Source organism: Fundulus heteroclitus, chromosome 21 (assembly GCF_011125445.2).
Source record: "Fundulus heteroclitus isolate FHET01 chromosome 21, MU-UCD_Fhet_4.1, whole genome shotgun sequence".
NCBI classification, from domain to species: domain Eukaryota; kingdom Metazoa; phylum Chordata; class Actinopteri; order Cyprinodontiformes; family Fundulidae; genus Fundulus; species Fundulus heteroclitus.
The window spans coordinates 4,826,325-4,845,047 of NC_046381.1; the positions used below are offsets into that span (position 1 = coordinate 4,826,325).

Here is an 18,723-nt window from a genome sequence, read left to right on the forward strand (position 1 = left end):
TCGCTTCATGCTTGCTCAGTATGAGGGATTGCTGCAAAGCCATGGACAATGCAGACGACTGTCCACTGTGGCTCTACGCTCTTTCAGGAGGAGAGAATGCTGCTTGTTGGGACTTTGATGTAATCAACTGGTTCCCTTATATATATATATATATATATATATATATATATATAGACAGGCGAACGCAACGAAAAGTGGAAAAAACGGCAGTACAAACAATGACTAACACAGTGAAGGTATGAACATCAAGCTTCCCGCAGCGCTATCTTGGCGAGGCGGCCGCCTCGCCAGTTTTATTATTATTATTATTATTATTATTATTATTATATATTTTTTTATGTTGGCGAGACGCTACCGCCACCGCCTCGCCAAGACGCAGCCACCTCGCCGCGGCCGCCGCTGTAGCGTCTCGCCAACATAAAAATAAATAATAATAATAATAATAATAAAACTCGATATGCTTGCATGTTTATTTCACGTTAACACGCGGTTCTTTGTTGTTGCTTTCGCGCGTGCATATAGTGAATGGCAGGGCAAAAATACATGGAGTTCTCGCAGTAAAGCGAGACTTCTGTGTGTGCGGGCCGAGAGCTCTTGCAAGTGCGGTATTTCCCCCACAGACCACCAGGGCGGCCGAAAAAACCTTTGTTCGACCTGAAATGACTCATTTAATCATCCAAAATGGTATGGAACACATTAATTAACTGAAAAACGTTGCATAGTATGCTTTAAATAGGAAATTTTGACCAATCTGTATAATATGATTGAATTTGACTTCGTAAAGTGCCTTGAGATGACATGTTTCATGAATTGGCGCTATATAAATAAAATTGAACTGAATGGGATACCTTAAGGCTTATTGGTGCCGGTAAGCGACGTTGCGCACAGGCTTCTTCTCCTACCTCCTTCCTTGCTGACTGCACTGTTTGGACAACACCTATCATGGCGACCGCTGACACACTTCCACTTTGGCTAAAGAGTCCTTCCTCAACATGGGTACTCCGATTGAGCCTTCGACTTATCCGCCTGTCGCTTCGGCATCTTTCTGCTTGGACTACAAAATCACTGAGAAATAAAAATGGCAGATTGGTGACACTAGTAAACTGGAAGTCCATGACCTTGTTTAGCAGCTCCACACTAAATATTGTGTCCTAATTGTTCAATAAACTTAACATGAACAGAGGAAACTGAATGGCTCAAAGATTACGAGCCAGAAAGAATATAAAGATATCTTTGCAACACCTGGACAGACTACATCGAACTTTTCTGCATTCCTAGATAGACAACAAAATGTACGTATGGGCTAAAAAAAAATAAGAGTGGATTTTGCATTATATGTCCCCTTTTATATCCGTTGGTATCTTGGTATGGACCAGGATTTTAAGCATAGTCCACAAATGGTTTAAATGAAAGCTTTATAAAGCCCAATAACTACATTAATCTCATGTTCAAGATTTAACTGACTAGGATTTTATGCAATGGACGAACACCATTGGCAGCAAAACAGAACCGCAGCATGATGGTGCCACCACCATGCTTCCCAGCTTAATGTCTTTAAGTGTGAAAGCGTGACCATGACCCCTCCTGACGTACTTCTTCATGTTTATGCAATTAGCCGTCTTCCTCACTTCTGCAATATAACCATTCCCCATAAAGTATGTGCCTTTTTCATGAAGCTAGCTCCAAGTGTTATTCATGCTTGGTCTTTTTAATTTGGAAAAAGAGCTTTCCTGGTTCCATGGTGATGGTAAACTGGCTTGATTGCACAAAGTGACACTCAGTATATGATACTGTTGGGACTTCCTAAGTTGATATTGATAATCATAACTAATATTCTTTCATCTTAGGGAGACAGTTTAGATCTGAAGGTCTAAACTTGGGGACAATTAGATGTTCAAACAGGATAATGATCCCAAACACACATCAAAACTGGGTTTAATTTAGATATTGCAAACTGTAATAAAGCTGCTAGAACGACTTCTCACCAAAGCACCTGCCTCAACCCCAATAAACATTTATGTACTCTGCTTAAAAGCCTGGTCCATACTAAGAAATCCACCAACTAAACTAAAATCTTTAAATCCAGCCAAGAAACGCGATCCAACAGCCACTGGAGGCTTGCTGATGGCTACAAAAAGCAGTTGGCTGAGGTACAACTTGCTGAGGAGTAGTGATTTAACCATTTATTATTAGTGCATATTAAAAGCCTTGAGCTTATCCACAACACTTTTAGCGAGAATTTCAATGAAAACCATCAAGACATCATATTTTCTTACTTTAGCTTAATTACATTTTCTTCATGTTGAATGTTAAATCCAGAATAGAAATGTCTCCTTATCACAAATAGAGCACTAAACAAATATGATAGTGTATCAGAGATCTGAGCGCTACATACATTCCTAAGAGATCACTTTGCTCTCAGGCTGCAGGTCAACTGGTGGTTCCTAGAGGTTCTAAAAGTAGAATGGGAGACGGCTCTTTTGAGGCGAATTCACACCTGCCATGTTTAGTCAGCTTTAAAAGGACCACAGTTTGTTTCCCCCTGGTCCAGACCTTTAGTGCAGGTGTGAATACTCTCAAGCTAACCCTGGTCCAGACCAAACAAGCAGATCAAGGCCCAATTTTGAGGTAGTCAGTCCACTTCTTAAACATACGCCTCTTTGGACTTAACAAGCCACCTTATCAGGGCCGTAGTACCCAAATCATACATGCTTAGTAGAGCTGCTACCAGCATGTTGTCTGACCTCTTCAGCTTGCAGGACGCATTCTCCTACAACGTTAGAAAATTGATAAATAAAATGCCATGGAACCTGCATTGAATGAGCTGCTCTTAACAGTAAGAATCATTAAGCAACTGTAATAACAGCATAAATATGCAGAAGTGCTGCACACAGGATTTCCATAATAGACTTCTATATCCAGGTCTGTGCTAAGTCCCGCTCTGGTCATTTCTGTCCACCCCGTCTACTTTAAAGTAGACGGGGTGCCTCCTGGGCTAAAATTGGCAGCTGGACCCACACGAGAGGTGCCTGATACTACTAGTTATAGACCAAAGGACTTTCCTTGTGAGAATACACTTAGTATCAGGCTCCTCTCCTGCGAATCCAACATCAAATTTTAGTATGAGAGGCAGACACCCCGTCTACTTTAAAGAAAAGTAGACGGGGTGTTTTTTATTTATTTTTTTACATAGATTAGACTGCGCCATCTCTGTAGTTATGGTGCTGGAAAACAAGCTTGGCAACTTTTTCCTACTTCTCTCCAATTAAGTCATCTAAGGTTACTGCTGCCAATAAATTTGTTTTTATTTTCTTTACAGCAGTGAGATCCAGGCTGGCCTTCTGTTCAGCGAGAACTTCCTTGAGCTCTCCTTCAATAAGTGATACATTTGTCCTTGTGTTTCTGTTTAACTTTCTCTATATCTTCCACAAACAAAAGCTACTGCTGCAGCCAGCCTTGTTATACATTTTGTATTCATGGCATAGACTTTACTTCTGGCTCAGAACCTCTCTGTTTGGCTGTGATTATTTTGTGAGTTTATTCATTAGCCCTTGATGTTTTTCATGTAGTTTCTCTTTAAAAGTTTTTCCTTTGTTATTCTCTTGAAAATAATTTGATTGACTTTGTGTATGTGAATGATCTTTTACAAATAACTGCCTCCATCGTCTATTTTGGAGAGGACACGCACACAGGAAAGCTTTCTTATTGTGTTTGACCCTTTAGCTTTTGAGTTGCAGCTCATCTAACTGTAAAAGCTTGTAGAAAAGAATGTCCCTGAAAATTTGATTTGTCCAGACAGAAAAACCACGCAGTAAGAAATGAGAATGGGAATCTGAAGCAAAAATCTAATTACCTATGAAAGAAGGCAGAAATATATCTACTTTAAGATTTTCTCATTTTTTTCAGCCTCGTTCCTGTCCCATTACGCCTTCACTGAATATTTACAGGCCGTGTTAAAACCGATTCTTCTGTGTAATTATGTTTGGTAACAGGTGTTCCTCATAGCACACAAACCTACAATCCTGGTAGGAGGAGAGCCGAAAACGACAAAGCTCGAACCATACTCATAATTTTCTCCAAAGTTGGAATGTAAGAGACCCGCAGTATGCACAAACATCTGGTTCACGCAGAGTTATCCGTGAAAACATAAATTCTTTATTTTAATAGCATACTGAACCACTAATATGAGAAAGGCTATACAAATAAAAGAGACATTTTCTTCGTTTCTGTTATGTACACGTCTTCAGGATCCCGAAAAGATGCTCAGACGCTGTGATCACTGCAGGTCGTCATCATCGAACAGATCCTCAAAGTCTGTAAAAGGAAAGAAGAACGGAGGAAGAAGACTGAGACAATGAGAAGACATCAAGGTTCAAATTAGTCCAGCTGTTTTCCACTAGACTCCTACCTTTTCAGCTAATTATCCTGCATATAATCATTGTTTTTTCCTTCTCCCACTCAAGCTGAGACTCTTTAAATGAGCTATCCCCCCCGTACATATATATAAACAAATACATGCTGGCATTAATCCCAAAGGTTTCTGTCTTACTTTGTTTGCACTTTAAAAATCAAACAGCTTCTGTAACCACCCACATACATTTCGTACAGTTATATAATCTCAAAGGGAGAAGCAGGTGTTTGCTGCTTTGTTTAGACATCAGCTTCAGGAGATCATCTATATCATGCAGATTATCATGTGGATCATCATGTACCGTATTTTTCAGCTATATGACACACTTAAAATCCTTAAATCGACTCAAATATATATATATATATATATATATATATATATATATATATATATATATATATATATATATATATATATATATATATATATATATATATATATATATATATATAAAAATGCAAAAGGGAGGCTGTTATTCTATTGAACTTTTTATTGACTGTTTTTCTATCATCGATATATGTCTAGCGATCGATATATATATATTGTTATTGAATTATCGTCCTAGCTCATACCACATGCAAGTTTTAGTTTAAAACTGTCTTTTAATTTTCTCAGTTTAAGAAACTTTTAAGCTTCTTCCGGCTGGAAGTGAAAGCATCATTTTGGAGTCTTGGGATTCAGGAACAAACGTCTTGGTTAAATGAAAACGATTTACAATCTAAATCTTCTAGGGCCATAAATTATTTTGGGTTTAACTAATTAATTCTAAATTGTTAATTGGAAAGAGTAAAATAACACACTTTTAAAAGTTGGTTAAAAACCATAATGCGTGCTTTATTATATTCTGCTCCCCAAGGGTGATGGGTTAAAAGCAAAGAACAAATTTCGTCGTAATGTATGTTTCAATGACAATAAAGATGATATTACTATTATTATTTCTATTATTTGTCACCTTCATTGATCGTTTTACAGCGCTGGGTTGACCTTATACTGTACTGCCTACAGAGACCCGGTAAAGGTTGAAGCATCGTCCAACCAGACGATGGGTTGACGTTATCGACACTACACATAATACACAGTGAATACTAAAATAAAATGTCATTAAGCCACTCTGCTGCTGCCTGATGAGCACTGTGCATAAATTTGTTTTGCAGTTGATGATTCAACTCATCAGAGGAAGAAATTCTGCAGCGACACTTATTCCGCTCAGGTGCAAAACAACTCTCACCTAAACATTGAATATATTAATGTCACACGCCGCAGGTAAAACCAGCAGGACTTAATTAATGCCTATTCTGTGACAGCTGAAATGAATTTGCACTCCACGGCTGCTTTTAATGAATCCAAAAAACACTGAACCGCCAGAGAAGCCGCTAATCACGGGACGCAGCTGTTCATCAAAGGTGTCAGACCGGCTTGAAAACACGTCACGTTGTGCCGCCCGACTCATTTTCAGGTCGCGGGCTGTGAACACTCGGCTGGAGCGAGATGGTGGAGCGTGTCGTCGATTAAGGTCTGATAACTCCACAGCGGATGCTTTTCACTTTAAAATCCAGACTTCTACAGACTTGTTGGGGTTCTGTGATCCATTCGTTCCCCGGTTTGGTGCCCGGAAATAAAAATGCAGCTAAATGTCATCAAATTGGTAAAAAAAAAAAAAAAAAAATGGCCCACCTGTGTGTAATTTATCATCAGTACAAACCCAAGATCTCAGAGGTTTGTTCAGGAACATTATCATGGCAGCATCATCTGCTGCCATCAGACTTTACAATGCTGCACTATAACTGTAATAACCTGTGCAATAACTTATGTGCAATCAATATTTAATAGCCTGTGCAATAACCTGTGCAATAATCCTGTAAATAAGTGACTTCACACTGCAAAAAGGGAACTAAAAGTAAGAAACATTTCTTGAAATTAGAGTATTTTTCCTTGATTTGAGGAGCTAAATAAGACTATTTGCCAATGTAATGAGTATTTTTACCCCTAAAATAAGATAATTAGACATCCTGCAATTGATATAAGAAGGAGGAGAAGAATTGTTCCTATTTTAAGTGCAAAATTCTTATTCCATTGGCAAATAGTCTTATTTAGCTCCTCAAATCAAGGAAAAATTCACTCATTTCAAGAAAGTTTCACTTACTTTTAGTTTCCTTCTTGCAGTGCAGCTGTTATAGTTATCTCACTACATCACTGTTGTTCTGTACCTGGTACCACTTTAATGTACAACGTCAAATCCAGATGTGTATAAGTCACCTTGAATGTACATAAGTCATCTTAAATCTCTGCTTTATTTCCTTTTTTTATTAATATTTTTTTTGGACCCACTGTATATATGTGGACACACTGTTTATACATCATGCACCTTTTCCTCCTTTTGGCACCTTCTTTTGATTACTGAGCCGATGTGACACGTGAATTTCTCCACTGTGACATCAATAAAGTCTATCTTATCTTATCTTATCTTATGAAGACCAAGGAACACAGCAAACAGCTGGATGAGTGAGGCCCCCGCTGTCTGCAGCAGAGAGGAGACCCGCTACGTTCGCACATCGCCAAAGCATAAGAACGTTTTAAAGCGGTCAATCCATCAGATGAACATGGAGGGAGAACGGGACACCGGCAAACCTACCAAGACTGAAACGAGCAAGGAGAGCATTGATCAATGAAGACAAGAGGACAAGAGGCCCACAGTAACTCTGGAGGAGCTGCAGAGACCCACAGCTCAGGTGGGAAAGTCTGCAGACAGGACGACTTTTATTCATCTCAACAGATCTGGGGCCTGTTTTTGTTTTGTAGAAACGTTGCGGCATCATTTTTTCCCCCCACTTCACCGTGACGCATAAAGCTCGAGGTCGTAAAGCGACAAAATGTGGAAATGCTCAAGGACTGCAGACAAGGAACCGACGTTGGGAACAGAAGCATTTTTAACAATCAATTCGTCTTTGCATTACTTGGAGTAACAACACTTCATAGGAATCCTGTAACAAGCTGAGCGGTTGTGATGACCCAGGATGAGTAAAACATCAGAAACCCTCTGGGGACCCGTGTGTGCCGGCCTTTTAAAGGAGCGAGGCGTCCCGCAGAGACTCAGCCTGAAAGCAGCAGTAAACTCCCTCTTTTCCGTGCAAGAGCTTCGCCTTTTTTTAACAATCAGCTCTTTTTCTTTCTAGGTCATGTGTTGCCGAGCCTAAACGGTTCAGCTGGGAGCCGGCGCTGAAGGACAGAAAACAGATTAGCTGGGTATTTTCTGCGCTCCACCCGCACATTGGCAACAGGATTTCTCTTAAGGTTAATGTGAGACAACAATGCGGTTCAGGGAACAAACCAGATTACAAGCTTCACACTGTAGCTCGCGTTTTCCCCGGAGCTTAAGCATCCTGGTTTCTACCGTAGAGGCGTACGTTTTTTAAATCATCCCAGGAAATCAGCAGTTGACTTCCTTCGCAGTCAGCTGGAGCTGCTCATTTAGATACAGGCATCGTTCCAAGTCTCTAACACCGAAATCGACATTTAAAATATTTATTTATTCATTACTATTAACGACACACATTGGCCCGAGGGGAATAATGATTAACCCGAGCAAACGTCCTGCACACATCTTTCAGGTTTGATCCCCCCCGAGTTGCAGAACAAAACAAAAGGCATCCCATAATGCCTTTGAACCATCTCTGGTCAGATTAGAAGATGAAGTTCAGGGCGTTAGAAGATGAAGATGAAGTTCAGGGGTGAACAAACCTACCTGAGCCTCTGAACGGTCAACAAGCAGTGAGTAATGTCTTACCATTAAAGAAATCTGAGTGAACGGCTTTCTCGTTGGCTGCCAGGTCCATCAGCAGGCCGCTGCTGCCCCCTGCCTGTCAACACACAGCACTACATTACAGCCCATAAGGGGAAAACATGCACTTAGTGCATTATAAAGCTGATAATTAACAGAGAAAACAACAATACTACATTAGTGTTTCAGCAGTTAACTTATTTAAGACATTTTATGGCAATAGATTTTATATCTATGCTTATGCTGACCAATAAGAGAATACTGATTTATGTCTCTAGCAGCAATAAAACACTCATTCAGGCTTAAACGCTACAGAATCTGTGCACCTACATCTACATTAATTAGAAAACAGTAAAAAAAAGTTGATTTAAGTCCTTTAATTTGAAAAGTGAAACTCATTTTGTATAGCGTCATAGTATGTGAACTGATGTTACTCAAGCATGTGCTTCTGTTCATTTTGATGACAACAGTTCAGCTTTCAATTTCACAGCGTCAAAGAAAAGTGTGTTTTTAAATAGCAGGGTTCCTACAGCATAAGGCAAGTTAAATTCAAGACTTTTTAAGACTTTTTAATGCCACTTGAAATAAAAAGTTAAGACCAAATTCACGATAAACAAGAAAAACCTGGTTGCGACAACTTTACCCAAATGTTTATTTTAACATAAACCATTACTTTCTGGCTCAGTAGACATGTTTAAAATTTTTAAAAACATTTCATATAGGAAGAAAGCTAAAAAACACAAATTACAGATATATTTTTAACAACTACTGAACTGAATTCACAAACTTTGTTTTGTTCCCTACTAAAATAAACTATAAATCAGTTTTAAAAACCACAACATAACCAGTGCCAACTCTTTTTCCCAGTTATGGTCCGGTTTTTATTGGTTCCGCTATCGGGACGGAACCAATAATGGTTACATTGAGCCGTTCAGTATATTTAAAAAAAATATAATTGTGTCAATTATTTTACTGTTTGGTAAGGATTCCAAAAATAAAATCCTATTTATGACCTGGTAACAATTTTAAGACCTAAGAAAAACTGATTTAAGACATTTTAATGCCAATTAAGGCCTTAGTTTTAAGTTACAGAATTCAATGCCTTTTAAGGATCCGCGGGAAACCTGAATAGTGAAATATTAATGTTATGCCCACGTTATGGCCTAAACAGCAGACCGACAGCCCCAAGAAGGAGGGAGAGCCACAAAAAGTTGTTGCTAAAGAAGCTTGTCGTTTGCTGCCACTAAGCATTTTTATGGAAAGTTTAGTGGAAGGAACAACATTGCATAGAAAAAGGTGCAGGGATACCCACAGCCTACAGAGGATTGTGGGATTTTCTTCAAGATGGACAGCAGCTACCGCCCTTCCTCCTTTTATTGACCTTTTCCCTATAGCACCACATGTCTATTAATCGTTATTGAATTTTTCTCCGGTCCCAGTCTGGAGTCTGGAATCAGGAGATCATTGGTGATCTTAATCAATCAAAGTTGTCTCAGTGCTGTGGAGTGGATGGAAACCAGGCTGAAGTTAATGAGTTAACATGCATGACTTCTGCTTTTATTTTACAGCTTTATGTTTGTCTCAGGAAAAATTTAACACTGTGTTAATATCTGTTACTAACATTAAATAACCCCATTTTCAACTGAGAAGGTACATTTAGATTTCATACACAGCTTTTGGGTTTTATTTATGTTTATACAATAACGTTGTTTACTATGGATTGCAGTGTTTGAGGCTGAATTCAATTGATAATCATAATATTAATGAAAACAATAATAGTATTCTTTTTACGTGTATTTTGATCTACACAGAAGGCTGCGGCTGGATCACTTTAAATAAGTAGCTTAGCTTGTGGTAAACATGAATGGTGACTTAATATAAGTAATAAAAGAAGACTGTGGAGAAGCTGATTATATTTTTTATACTAACGCAACAAACTCTGTTTACATTCAAATGTGTTTCTTACTTTTCATCTCGAAAACGGCGGAAATAAAAGAACATCGCTTAACCGATGCTAGCATTAGCATTAGCACTTAGCATCGGTGGCTTCGGCTTAATGTTTAAACCGACCTCGTCCAGATCCACGTAGGGTCCAGCTCCTTCCGGAAACATCTCGTCCACCGCGGGCTTCATCCTTTTTCTAGGGGGAAAACTCCAGTTCTTTAAATCGCTTTTAGTCAATCTTTAGCAGGGCTGGCTAACCTCCTGGCGAAAGTAAACAAAAAACACGAGGTGCAACGCTTATTTGAGTCCGCCTTAAACGTTAGTCCGCCACAGTGGTTCCGCTGAGCTGACAACGAGAAACTAAACGATTGAGAAACAAAACTTCCTAGGGACAATGTTATTATTTTATTTCATAGTTTGAATAGTTGAAAGCTCTTCAGTAGTATTTAGTATTTTCAGTCCTCGCATTAGTTGCAGTATTAGTATTACTGTCTTAGTCCTTATATTTTGAAATTTGGTAATCACTAAGTATTTCTTCCATTATGTTTTAAACACATGTTCACCAAGTTTTTATATCAATTAATAAAGTGATGAAAAAAATAATAATTTCTGGAAAGCCTACTTTTATTTATTGATGTGAAGATTCCATTGTCCTCTAATAGTTTTGTTTGTTTGTTTTGTCCATTGATCAAAGGTATTCAAATACAGCAAAGGAATGACTTTGGGTCCACTGACTCATTTTCTCGCCTTTGCTCTGAAAAGTTTTGATGCCCTGTTTGTAGAACTGCTGGAGTTGGAGATGTCCTCTGCTTTATTAACACTGTGTTTTCATTCTGCCAGTGCTTTGTGCTTCCTTGCTCTGATTATAAAGATAACATAAACATTTGAAGCACAGCTTCTTGACTTTCATTAATCCTGTTGATGAAATTTTCATGACAGAATAATATTTATTGAATGGAAACTGTCATGTAAGATGCACCCCACTAATTGCAAAGCATCTTGGATGGATGGAGGGGAAAAAAGAAGATGAATGAATGGATTTCTTAGACACTTACTTAGAGCCTAGAAGCGAAATATCTTATTTATTTCTTACACAGTACATGGATACATTCTGCAATCCTACCAACAGCTACACTGTTATCTATATTTATGGCTATGCTTCGAACTTAAGCAAGATATAAAGTGTGTGTTTCCGTACGCCCTTTTTCCTTCACTCTTTTCATCAGAATGTTTTGATCTCTTTTCCCTAAAATTCCCGTTCCGCTCCTCAGTGTTCATGTCCTGCATTGGTCTCGTATCCCAGGGTGTCTCCGAGGGCCTGGTGGGCGTAGAAAGCCCGAGCCATCTCGTTGATGTGGTTGTAGGCTCCGATAGACCTGAAATATTCAACGTAGTTCCAGAAGTCCGAGGTGGAGTAGGGCCAGTAGGGAACAGCTGGGGGTTCGTCATATGGGACTGAGTGAGACACAGAAGAACAACAGGCGGTTTGAAGGAAAAGTGTAAATTATGGCGGTCATCTGGGTTTAAGGTAATTTAAATCAGTATAACAGTAGACACAGTTTTGAAGAATTTACTTCAACTGTAAGGACTGGATGTTTTAAAAGTATATTAATAAAATAATATGTGAAGAAATATGTAAAGAATCTACATTTTGTTGCACTTCATAGAAAATTAACCCAAGGTTCAGAACCTTAACCTTTTCCTCATTTCCTCCCCACTTTTTTGTTTTCTTCATGTGACATTGTGCAAAAAAATATATTTTTGTTAACAAGTGCAATAATCACCAACCCTATGATTTGAAAATTATTTATAAAAGTACTGTTTAGTCTCTGATAGGCTGCTAGAATCATTTATAATCCCTGTTTTTCACTGTGAAATAAACAGATAAGACGTTTTACTGTCTAAATCTTACAAACGTTGTACTTTTGTGTCCTGAATCCTATTTGAACTAAATCAGTGAAGAGAAATAGAAAAAAAAAAAACCTGTGAAACCAGAGAAATAAAAGTTTGAACTAAATAGGATAAAACAAGATAAAATACATGATTCCATGCAGGTTTATTTGACTAGATCAATAAAATAAAACTTCAGATTCACTGAATTCTTATCAACTGAAATAATGTAACATAAAATAAACCAAAATAACACAAAAGATAATTAAATTAAATGTGCATCACTCAGTTTCCTTAATGTTGCACAACATTAAGGAAGAGAACAATATCTTGCTATACAATTAAATTATATTTTCGGTTCTGTCCCAACTGGTGCTTTCAGAAAAATTATTTTCGCTCTCACCATGACAAACATAAATGTGTGGCGTTTGGACTGTGCTTTAAGTGGGAAAAAACACAAAACATAAAACATTTTAGGAACATGTCGGTATGTTGTAAAACAAATATTTATGCTGCTAAGCAGCTTTTGCTACTTTTAATGTGGCATAAGCTGAAACTCAAACATCATAAGAGTTCACGTCCCTGTTGTGGTTTTGTTTTGCACAAAACAGAGTGAAAATTTGTGGTTCATGTTTTAAAATTCGGTTGCTTGCCAGAAAATCAAGCGACTTCAATAAAATTTATTTTTGTTAAGAATAGGAGCCAAGAATGCCTGTTGATGAATTAAATAAGCGTGTGGTTACGCTGCAACACTCTAAAGGACATTCAGGCGTTTATTAGTAGGGGTCTATGGATATATTTGACCCTATAACCGTATTATTTTTAAGCTCTGTTTACGAAGAGCTGACAATAAAATCAAACTTGTGCAACAGATTCTAGTCCTTAAAATGTTTAGTTATTAGACTCTTAAAAAAAAAAGAAATAAATCACTTCAAATAAATCTTTAAAAGCTCAAAACACATGTTGGACATTTTTAGACGATCCTACTCAACTGATGATGCTTTTGGTAACAACTATACATTATAATTATTCCTATGTTGCAAATTTGCCTTTGCTCCTATTCTACTTTATTTCTTTCTCTTTTTTAAAATGAATCTAAAGAGAAAAAAAGAGAAAACACCCATAAAACCAATTCACAAAATGCAAATAAAAAGCTCTAAATCCAGCAAATAGTTTGATCACTGAGGGAAAACTATTCCCAAACCTGGGTTGAATGAGAAAAACGGTGATCTACATGATGTTTTGTATCTCACTGATCTACAGCCTCATTTTTCTGCTATGATTCCTTCGATGGGACGCTTTAAAATCATCTAAGTGTTATTGTCTCTTTGGGACAATAACATTTAAAGTCAAACTGTAAAAAACACAGATGTATAAAACTACGGATACTTAATAGTTGATATATATATTTTATGTGATTCTACGATGATGTAATTTCTTTGACTTTTGAGGCTCGTCTGCATGGCCCAGCAGATCGGCCCCCCTCTTCCCTCCTTGATGGACCTCTCCAGAACTCGCAGTCTCAAAATGGCACACAGGACACCGGGAGTTTGAGCTGCTGCCCTCGGGTCGCAGGTCCAGAGTGTTGAAGAGACGCACTAATTGACCCAGGGCCAGTTTTCACAATAGTGCCTAAACTCTAACCCAGGGGTGTCAAACATACGGCCCACCGAACAATTTAGTCCAGCCCGGTGGCTAAATGCATTATCATTATTCAAAAAAATAAATAAATAAATCTTTTTTTTCTTTTTTTTTTGTATTATCCAGTGTCTTGTCTGGCAGTGTGGCAGTAAGAATTGTTGTCTTAATGCCAAAAAGAGCTCATCAGATTTGACTTTCATAATTGGAGCAGTACTGCTTTTGCCATAGTGCTCTGCTTGATTTATGAATGTGAATAGTTTTATTATAATTCATGCGAGGAATTATCTCAAATGATATGGACACTACAATGGGAAAGTAGGAGAGGAAAGGAAGAACAAGAAGAAAAAAAGAAAAGGTGAAAGAAAGAGGAGATAAAAGGAAGAGAATGATAAAACAATTATTGAAAAAAACATGTACTTTGTTTAATTGAAAATCTGCAGTTCCTATATTGTCCACGAGGGGCGCTGTGTTTTAATCAGCAGATGGTAGCACTGAGCTTCGGATGTGGAAGATTTTAAATAATTTCTTAATTTTTATCTGTTTGATGTATTTTGTCATGCAGGACAGTGTTTTTAAGTTCCAAAAAATGTTAATAAATGTTTTTCAACATTGTACAATCACTGTGATCAGTTCTTATGCATAATGCACAACTAAATGTTTAACTGAGTAAAAGTATTGTTGAAATTGCACATCATTTTCTTAAAAACACTGAGGTTATTCATAATTGTGTAAAAGTGAAATTCATTTAATATAAAAATGAACAAGTCCACTTTTATTAGTTCTATTTAATCTTGCAACGAGTTTACTCGTGTGGCCCTCTTGAGATCAGATTAAGCTGTATGCGGCCCCTCAACCAAAATGAGTTTGACACCCCTGCTTTAACCAATACTTTGCTTCCTTTGAAGTACAATGGTTGTTGTTTTTTTTAGACAAGAATATCTCTGTGCAACTCACATGGGTACAACTGCACAACGACAGTAAGGATAGCTCATTCACTGCTTGCTGAACCAGGATATTTTTTAAATAAATCTAGTGGCATCTACCAGAAGACTAAAAAAAAATGGATGATCGTTGTGTTTTTCTCTAGCTAAAAACCCAAAAGACGTGTCCAAATCAACACAGAACTGGACATTTGGAGGTTGCAAGAAGACGAGGAGGAAGATGTGTAGTTTAATAGAAACAGTACCTCCTTCTGGGATGACTCTGGCCACTGTGAGGAGGGGAGAGAGAGAGAAAATAAAGAGTTAACATTCCCAAATATGCCGGTTTTCCAAAAACAAAGAAGGGATTCAGTCCTGCAACACTAAAAGGGGTTTCTTCCTCTGAGGACCGCAGGAGTACCTGGTTCCTCAGCAAATATTTTCCCCTGCCTGAGCACACACAGACGTCCATGAACAGACATTCACACAGCCCGCTCTGTCTCTTAACCAAAAACCCTCCCACAGATTCATCTGGTTCAACGCACACGCAACTTGATCAATAACTATAGCTCAGATGCAAAAAAAAAAAACATTTTTCTGCTCCTTTTTTTAATCCAACAAAGCATCAATGCAGGCTTTACATTAAAATGAAGAAACTCACCACTGAGATGGAAGGCAAAAAGGCAGAAGATTGCGCTCATCCACAACAGCTTCATCTTGGCCTCCTAATTAAACAGAAAAACAACAATGAATGCTCGTCTGGTTTCCGTTTGTGGCCTTAATAAAGGTTTAGTTTATGCTGAACGCACAAATCTTTACCTGGTGAGAGTTCTGTGAAGGTTTGCAAAGCGACGCTGCAGCTCGTCCCCGGGTCCGCTGTGGAGTGTGGGGGGACAGCTGAGCAGGAAGCAGACCAGCTCCAGCACACACACACACACACACACACACACACACACACACACACACACACACACACACACACACAGCCAATCGCATCCCCCTGTAACATAGCTAAAATATGACCTGGTCCGGGCCTACAGAGCAGCTCTCATGGAAAACTATTCAGTCGGTGTCAGGTCAAATATTTGATTTGTTAGAAAATAAACTCAACACAACTCACAGTTGGATCAGGAGTTACATTTATTTTTTATCTTTTTACACCGACTTAGCAGAACACCAGAGAAAAATATGGTATTTTATAAAAATACCATATTTTTTGGTCTGCTTTGGTCCAGAATGTCCAAAGAACCGATGTAAGCCTTAGCTCTTTGACTTCCTTCAAGCGGATTTATTTCAAGGTGGTCTGAAAACACACAGCACTAATTGTTGAGGTGACCAGTTCCAGGTGAATCTAAATGTGAATCTAAGCTCCAACGACGCCTTGCCTGCAGGTCTATAAAGGCTGGAGCTCCACACGACTCCAAACATTTTGAGAAAGTTTCCAGGATGGGAAAGCGAAACGCCTTCAGCTTCAGAATAGAAGTCCAGCTGTTTTACTATTCAACCTTTTCTGCACAGCACTAATTCTGCAGGCCATTGCAAATATCGATTGCAATCACCTGAGGTCAGACAACTAGGACGTCTGTGCAGACCTGTGATGTCCACAGCGTGCGCCACATGAGGCAAAATAATCAAATCAAAAGCTTTTCTCTGCCACAAAAAAACAATAAAACCAACAATAATGGCCAAAAACCATCCCAGCAGGCAGACTCAGCCCTCTGGGAGCGATAAGTGGCCGTCAGAGCACTAACGATCGGTTGGTAGGTTGATTCTCCTCTTTTGCATGTGAGCCACCAGCTTTGATTGTCACCGTTAGACTTGTCGATCCACTGCAAAGGTACAGTAAACGCTACCGCCCTGTTAGAAATGAATAACTTCATTTGAAGGAACAACTCTCAAAATAAAAACTATACTTTAACATTTTTGATCTAAATAAGACAGAGAAATGGTTATAGATCAGAGCTGAGGCTCTTGGCAAAATCGGGTCAAAAATTTAACTTTTATCGTTTTCTGTTTTAATGCATTAATAGTGTCGTTCTGAAGTTTACCCAGAATCCCTTTTAAAATGTATAACATATATATGGGTTCATTTATAACACATGACAATGATTTCTAACAACTAGAACATTTCAACATTGCCACACTTTAACTATATAATATTAACAACAATATAAATAGCTTTCAGCCCGACTCTTATCTGCATTCATTAGGCAAGGCAAGGCAAGGCAAATTTATTTATATAGCACAATTCAGTACAGGGACAATGCAAAGTGCTTTACATGATTAAAATATAGCAAATTAAAACAGAATAAAAGCAAGTAGGAATAAAATGTAGATAGAAATTAAAACAAAGAAGTGGTGATTCAGTTAACTAGAACAGTTGAAGGCAATCCTAAACAAATGTGTTTTTAATCTTGATTTAAAGGAACTCAGGCTTTCCGCACCTTTACAATTTTCTGGAAGTTTGTTCCAGATAAGTGGAGCATAGGAACTAAATGCTGCTTCTCCATGTTTAGTTCTGGTTCTGGTTCTGGTTCTAGGTATGCAGAGTAGGCTGGAGCCAAAAGACCTGAGTGGTCTGGAGGGTTGATACACTGATAACAAGTCTGTGATGTATTTAGGTGATAAGCCATTCAGAGATTTATAGACTAACAGAAGTATTTTAAAGTCTATTCTCTGAGATACAGGGAGCCAGTGGAAGGACTTTAGAACTGGGGTTATGTGCTCTACTTTCTTAGTCTTAGTGAGGACGCGTGCATTAACCTCATATGGCAAAAATTATTTCAAGCTATTAATATTAAAGACAAACTTTAGTTAAATTAAGTTTTGTACCCTTTTTAGGGGTTTAATAGTATTCATCATACTACTGACTGCAGGTACAGACCAAACAGCTGGGGTGCTGTTGTCCCATTTAGAAGGTCTGGTTTTTTTAGATTTTTTTAAATAAAAGTAAAAAAATAAGGTAAAAAGGAAAGTTAAGTAGATCACAGGAAAAGCATTAAAATGTATTTCAAATACAGGAGCGTTAAACTAGCCTGAATCCTTTAACAAAATGAAATGATTGAGTAATTAAAAGCTTAATCCCACAAAGGTGGACCTAAAGTTGCTCCTTGCTCACAACAGATAGAAATCACAGTGTGGATGGAGGGGCTGGTTGTCCGGTCGGAGAGCAGAATGGATCAGAGACCGATCACCTGCTTAATTTCAACAATCATTCATCATGGCCGACTAAAATTACCATTTCTGATTAGTGAAAGTTGTTCATGTAATGACAAAATGGATGACTTCCTCAGAGAGGGCAAAAGGAGCTGCAAGCAGATGCAGAGGGCTTTGGATTCCCAAAGTATTTGACTTTGTCAAGATGGGAACAGAGGGACCCAGTGTTCAACCAGACAAGCAGAAAGTATGATTAAGAAGGTTTATTTGTGGACACGCTGTGTGCTGGAACCGGGATGACAGGCTGGCAGTGATATGAACATGATAAGACCGAGCTTGTGGTTGATAACAGTCCTTAGTCAAAAACCGGGTAAACAGAGGGACAGAACAGTCCAGAGCAGGATCCGGGCTCAGAGGTTCCAGGTTTGGTACAGAAGTGGTCGAGGTAAACAGACAGGGGTCAGGCAAGCTCAGATAGTCCAGGAACAGGTTAAGGTCAGGCAACACAGGTAAACAATCAGATTAAGGCAGGAAAAACAGTTGTACAGGGGTCTGGCTAGCTCACAAACTCCGGGGGCAAATCGGGTCAGTATCAACAGGTCAATCAGAAATAAGAACGCAGGATAAGACTCACCAACAGGCTCGTAGTGATCTGGCGATGAACAGAGGAGCGAGGCAGGTATAAATAAGTGAGTTGGCTGATAACTGGCAGGAGACTGAGAACTTAACTGAAATGGCTGGTGACAGAGGTGTGACCTGATCAAAATAAAGCAAAGAACAAACAAAACAAAACCCAAATCGTCACAGACTTATTCTACGTCCCACAACCAATGGGACAAACAGCAGCTCAGAAAATGCCTTATTTTCACACTGCAAAAACAGAACTAAAAATAAGTTAAAAGTTTCTTGAAACAAGTGTATTTGTACTTTATTTGAGCAGGTAAATAAGATAATCTGCCTATGGAATAAGATTTTTGCACTTA

At 38.4% G+C, this 18,723-nt stretch overlaps 2 protein-coding genes across 2 annotated transcripts; both read right to left on the minus strand.

Moving 5' to 3' along the window:
• Window positions 1–4,132: 4,132 nt before the first annotated feature.
• cops9 (COP9 signalosome subunit 9) lies at window positions 4,133–10,450 on the minus strand. The gene is made up of 3 exons (XM_012876282.3): window positions 10,260–10,450; window positions 8,196–8,268; window positions 4,133–4,314 (listed from the first exon to the last, which is right to left on the minus strand). The coding sequence occupies exons 1-3, from the start codon at window positions 10,320–10,322 to the stop codon at window positions 4,277–4,279; spliced, it is 174 nt and encodes a 57-aa protein (XP_012731736.1). The 5' UTR covers window positions 10,323–10,450; the 3' UTR covers window positions 4,133–4,276.
• A 738-nt stretch (window positions 10,451–11,188) lies between these two features.
• On the minus strand, window positions 11,189–15,513 carry otos (otospiralin). Its single transcript, XM_012876280.3, has 4 exons — window positions 15,404–15,513; window positions 15,246–15,309; window positions 14,851–14,874; window positions 11,189–11,588 (listed from the first exon to the last, which is right to left on the minus strand). The coding sequence occupies exons 2-4, from the start codon at window positions 15,298–15,300 to the stop codon at window positions 11,401–11,403; spliced, it is 267 nt and encodes an 88-aa protein (XP_012731734.1). The 5' UTR covers window positions 15,301–15,309; window positions 15,404–15,513; the 3' UTR covers window positions 11,189–11,400.
• Window positions 15,514–18,723: the final 3,210 nt, after the last annotated feature.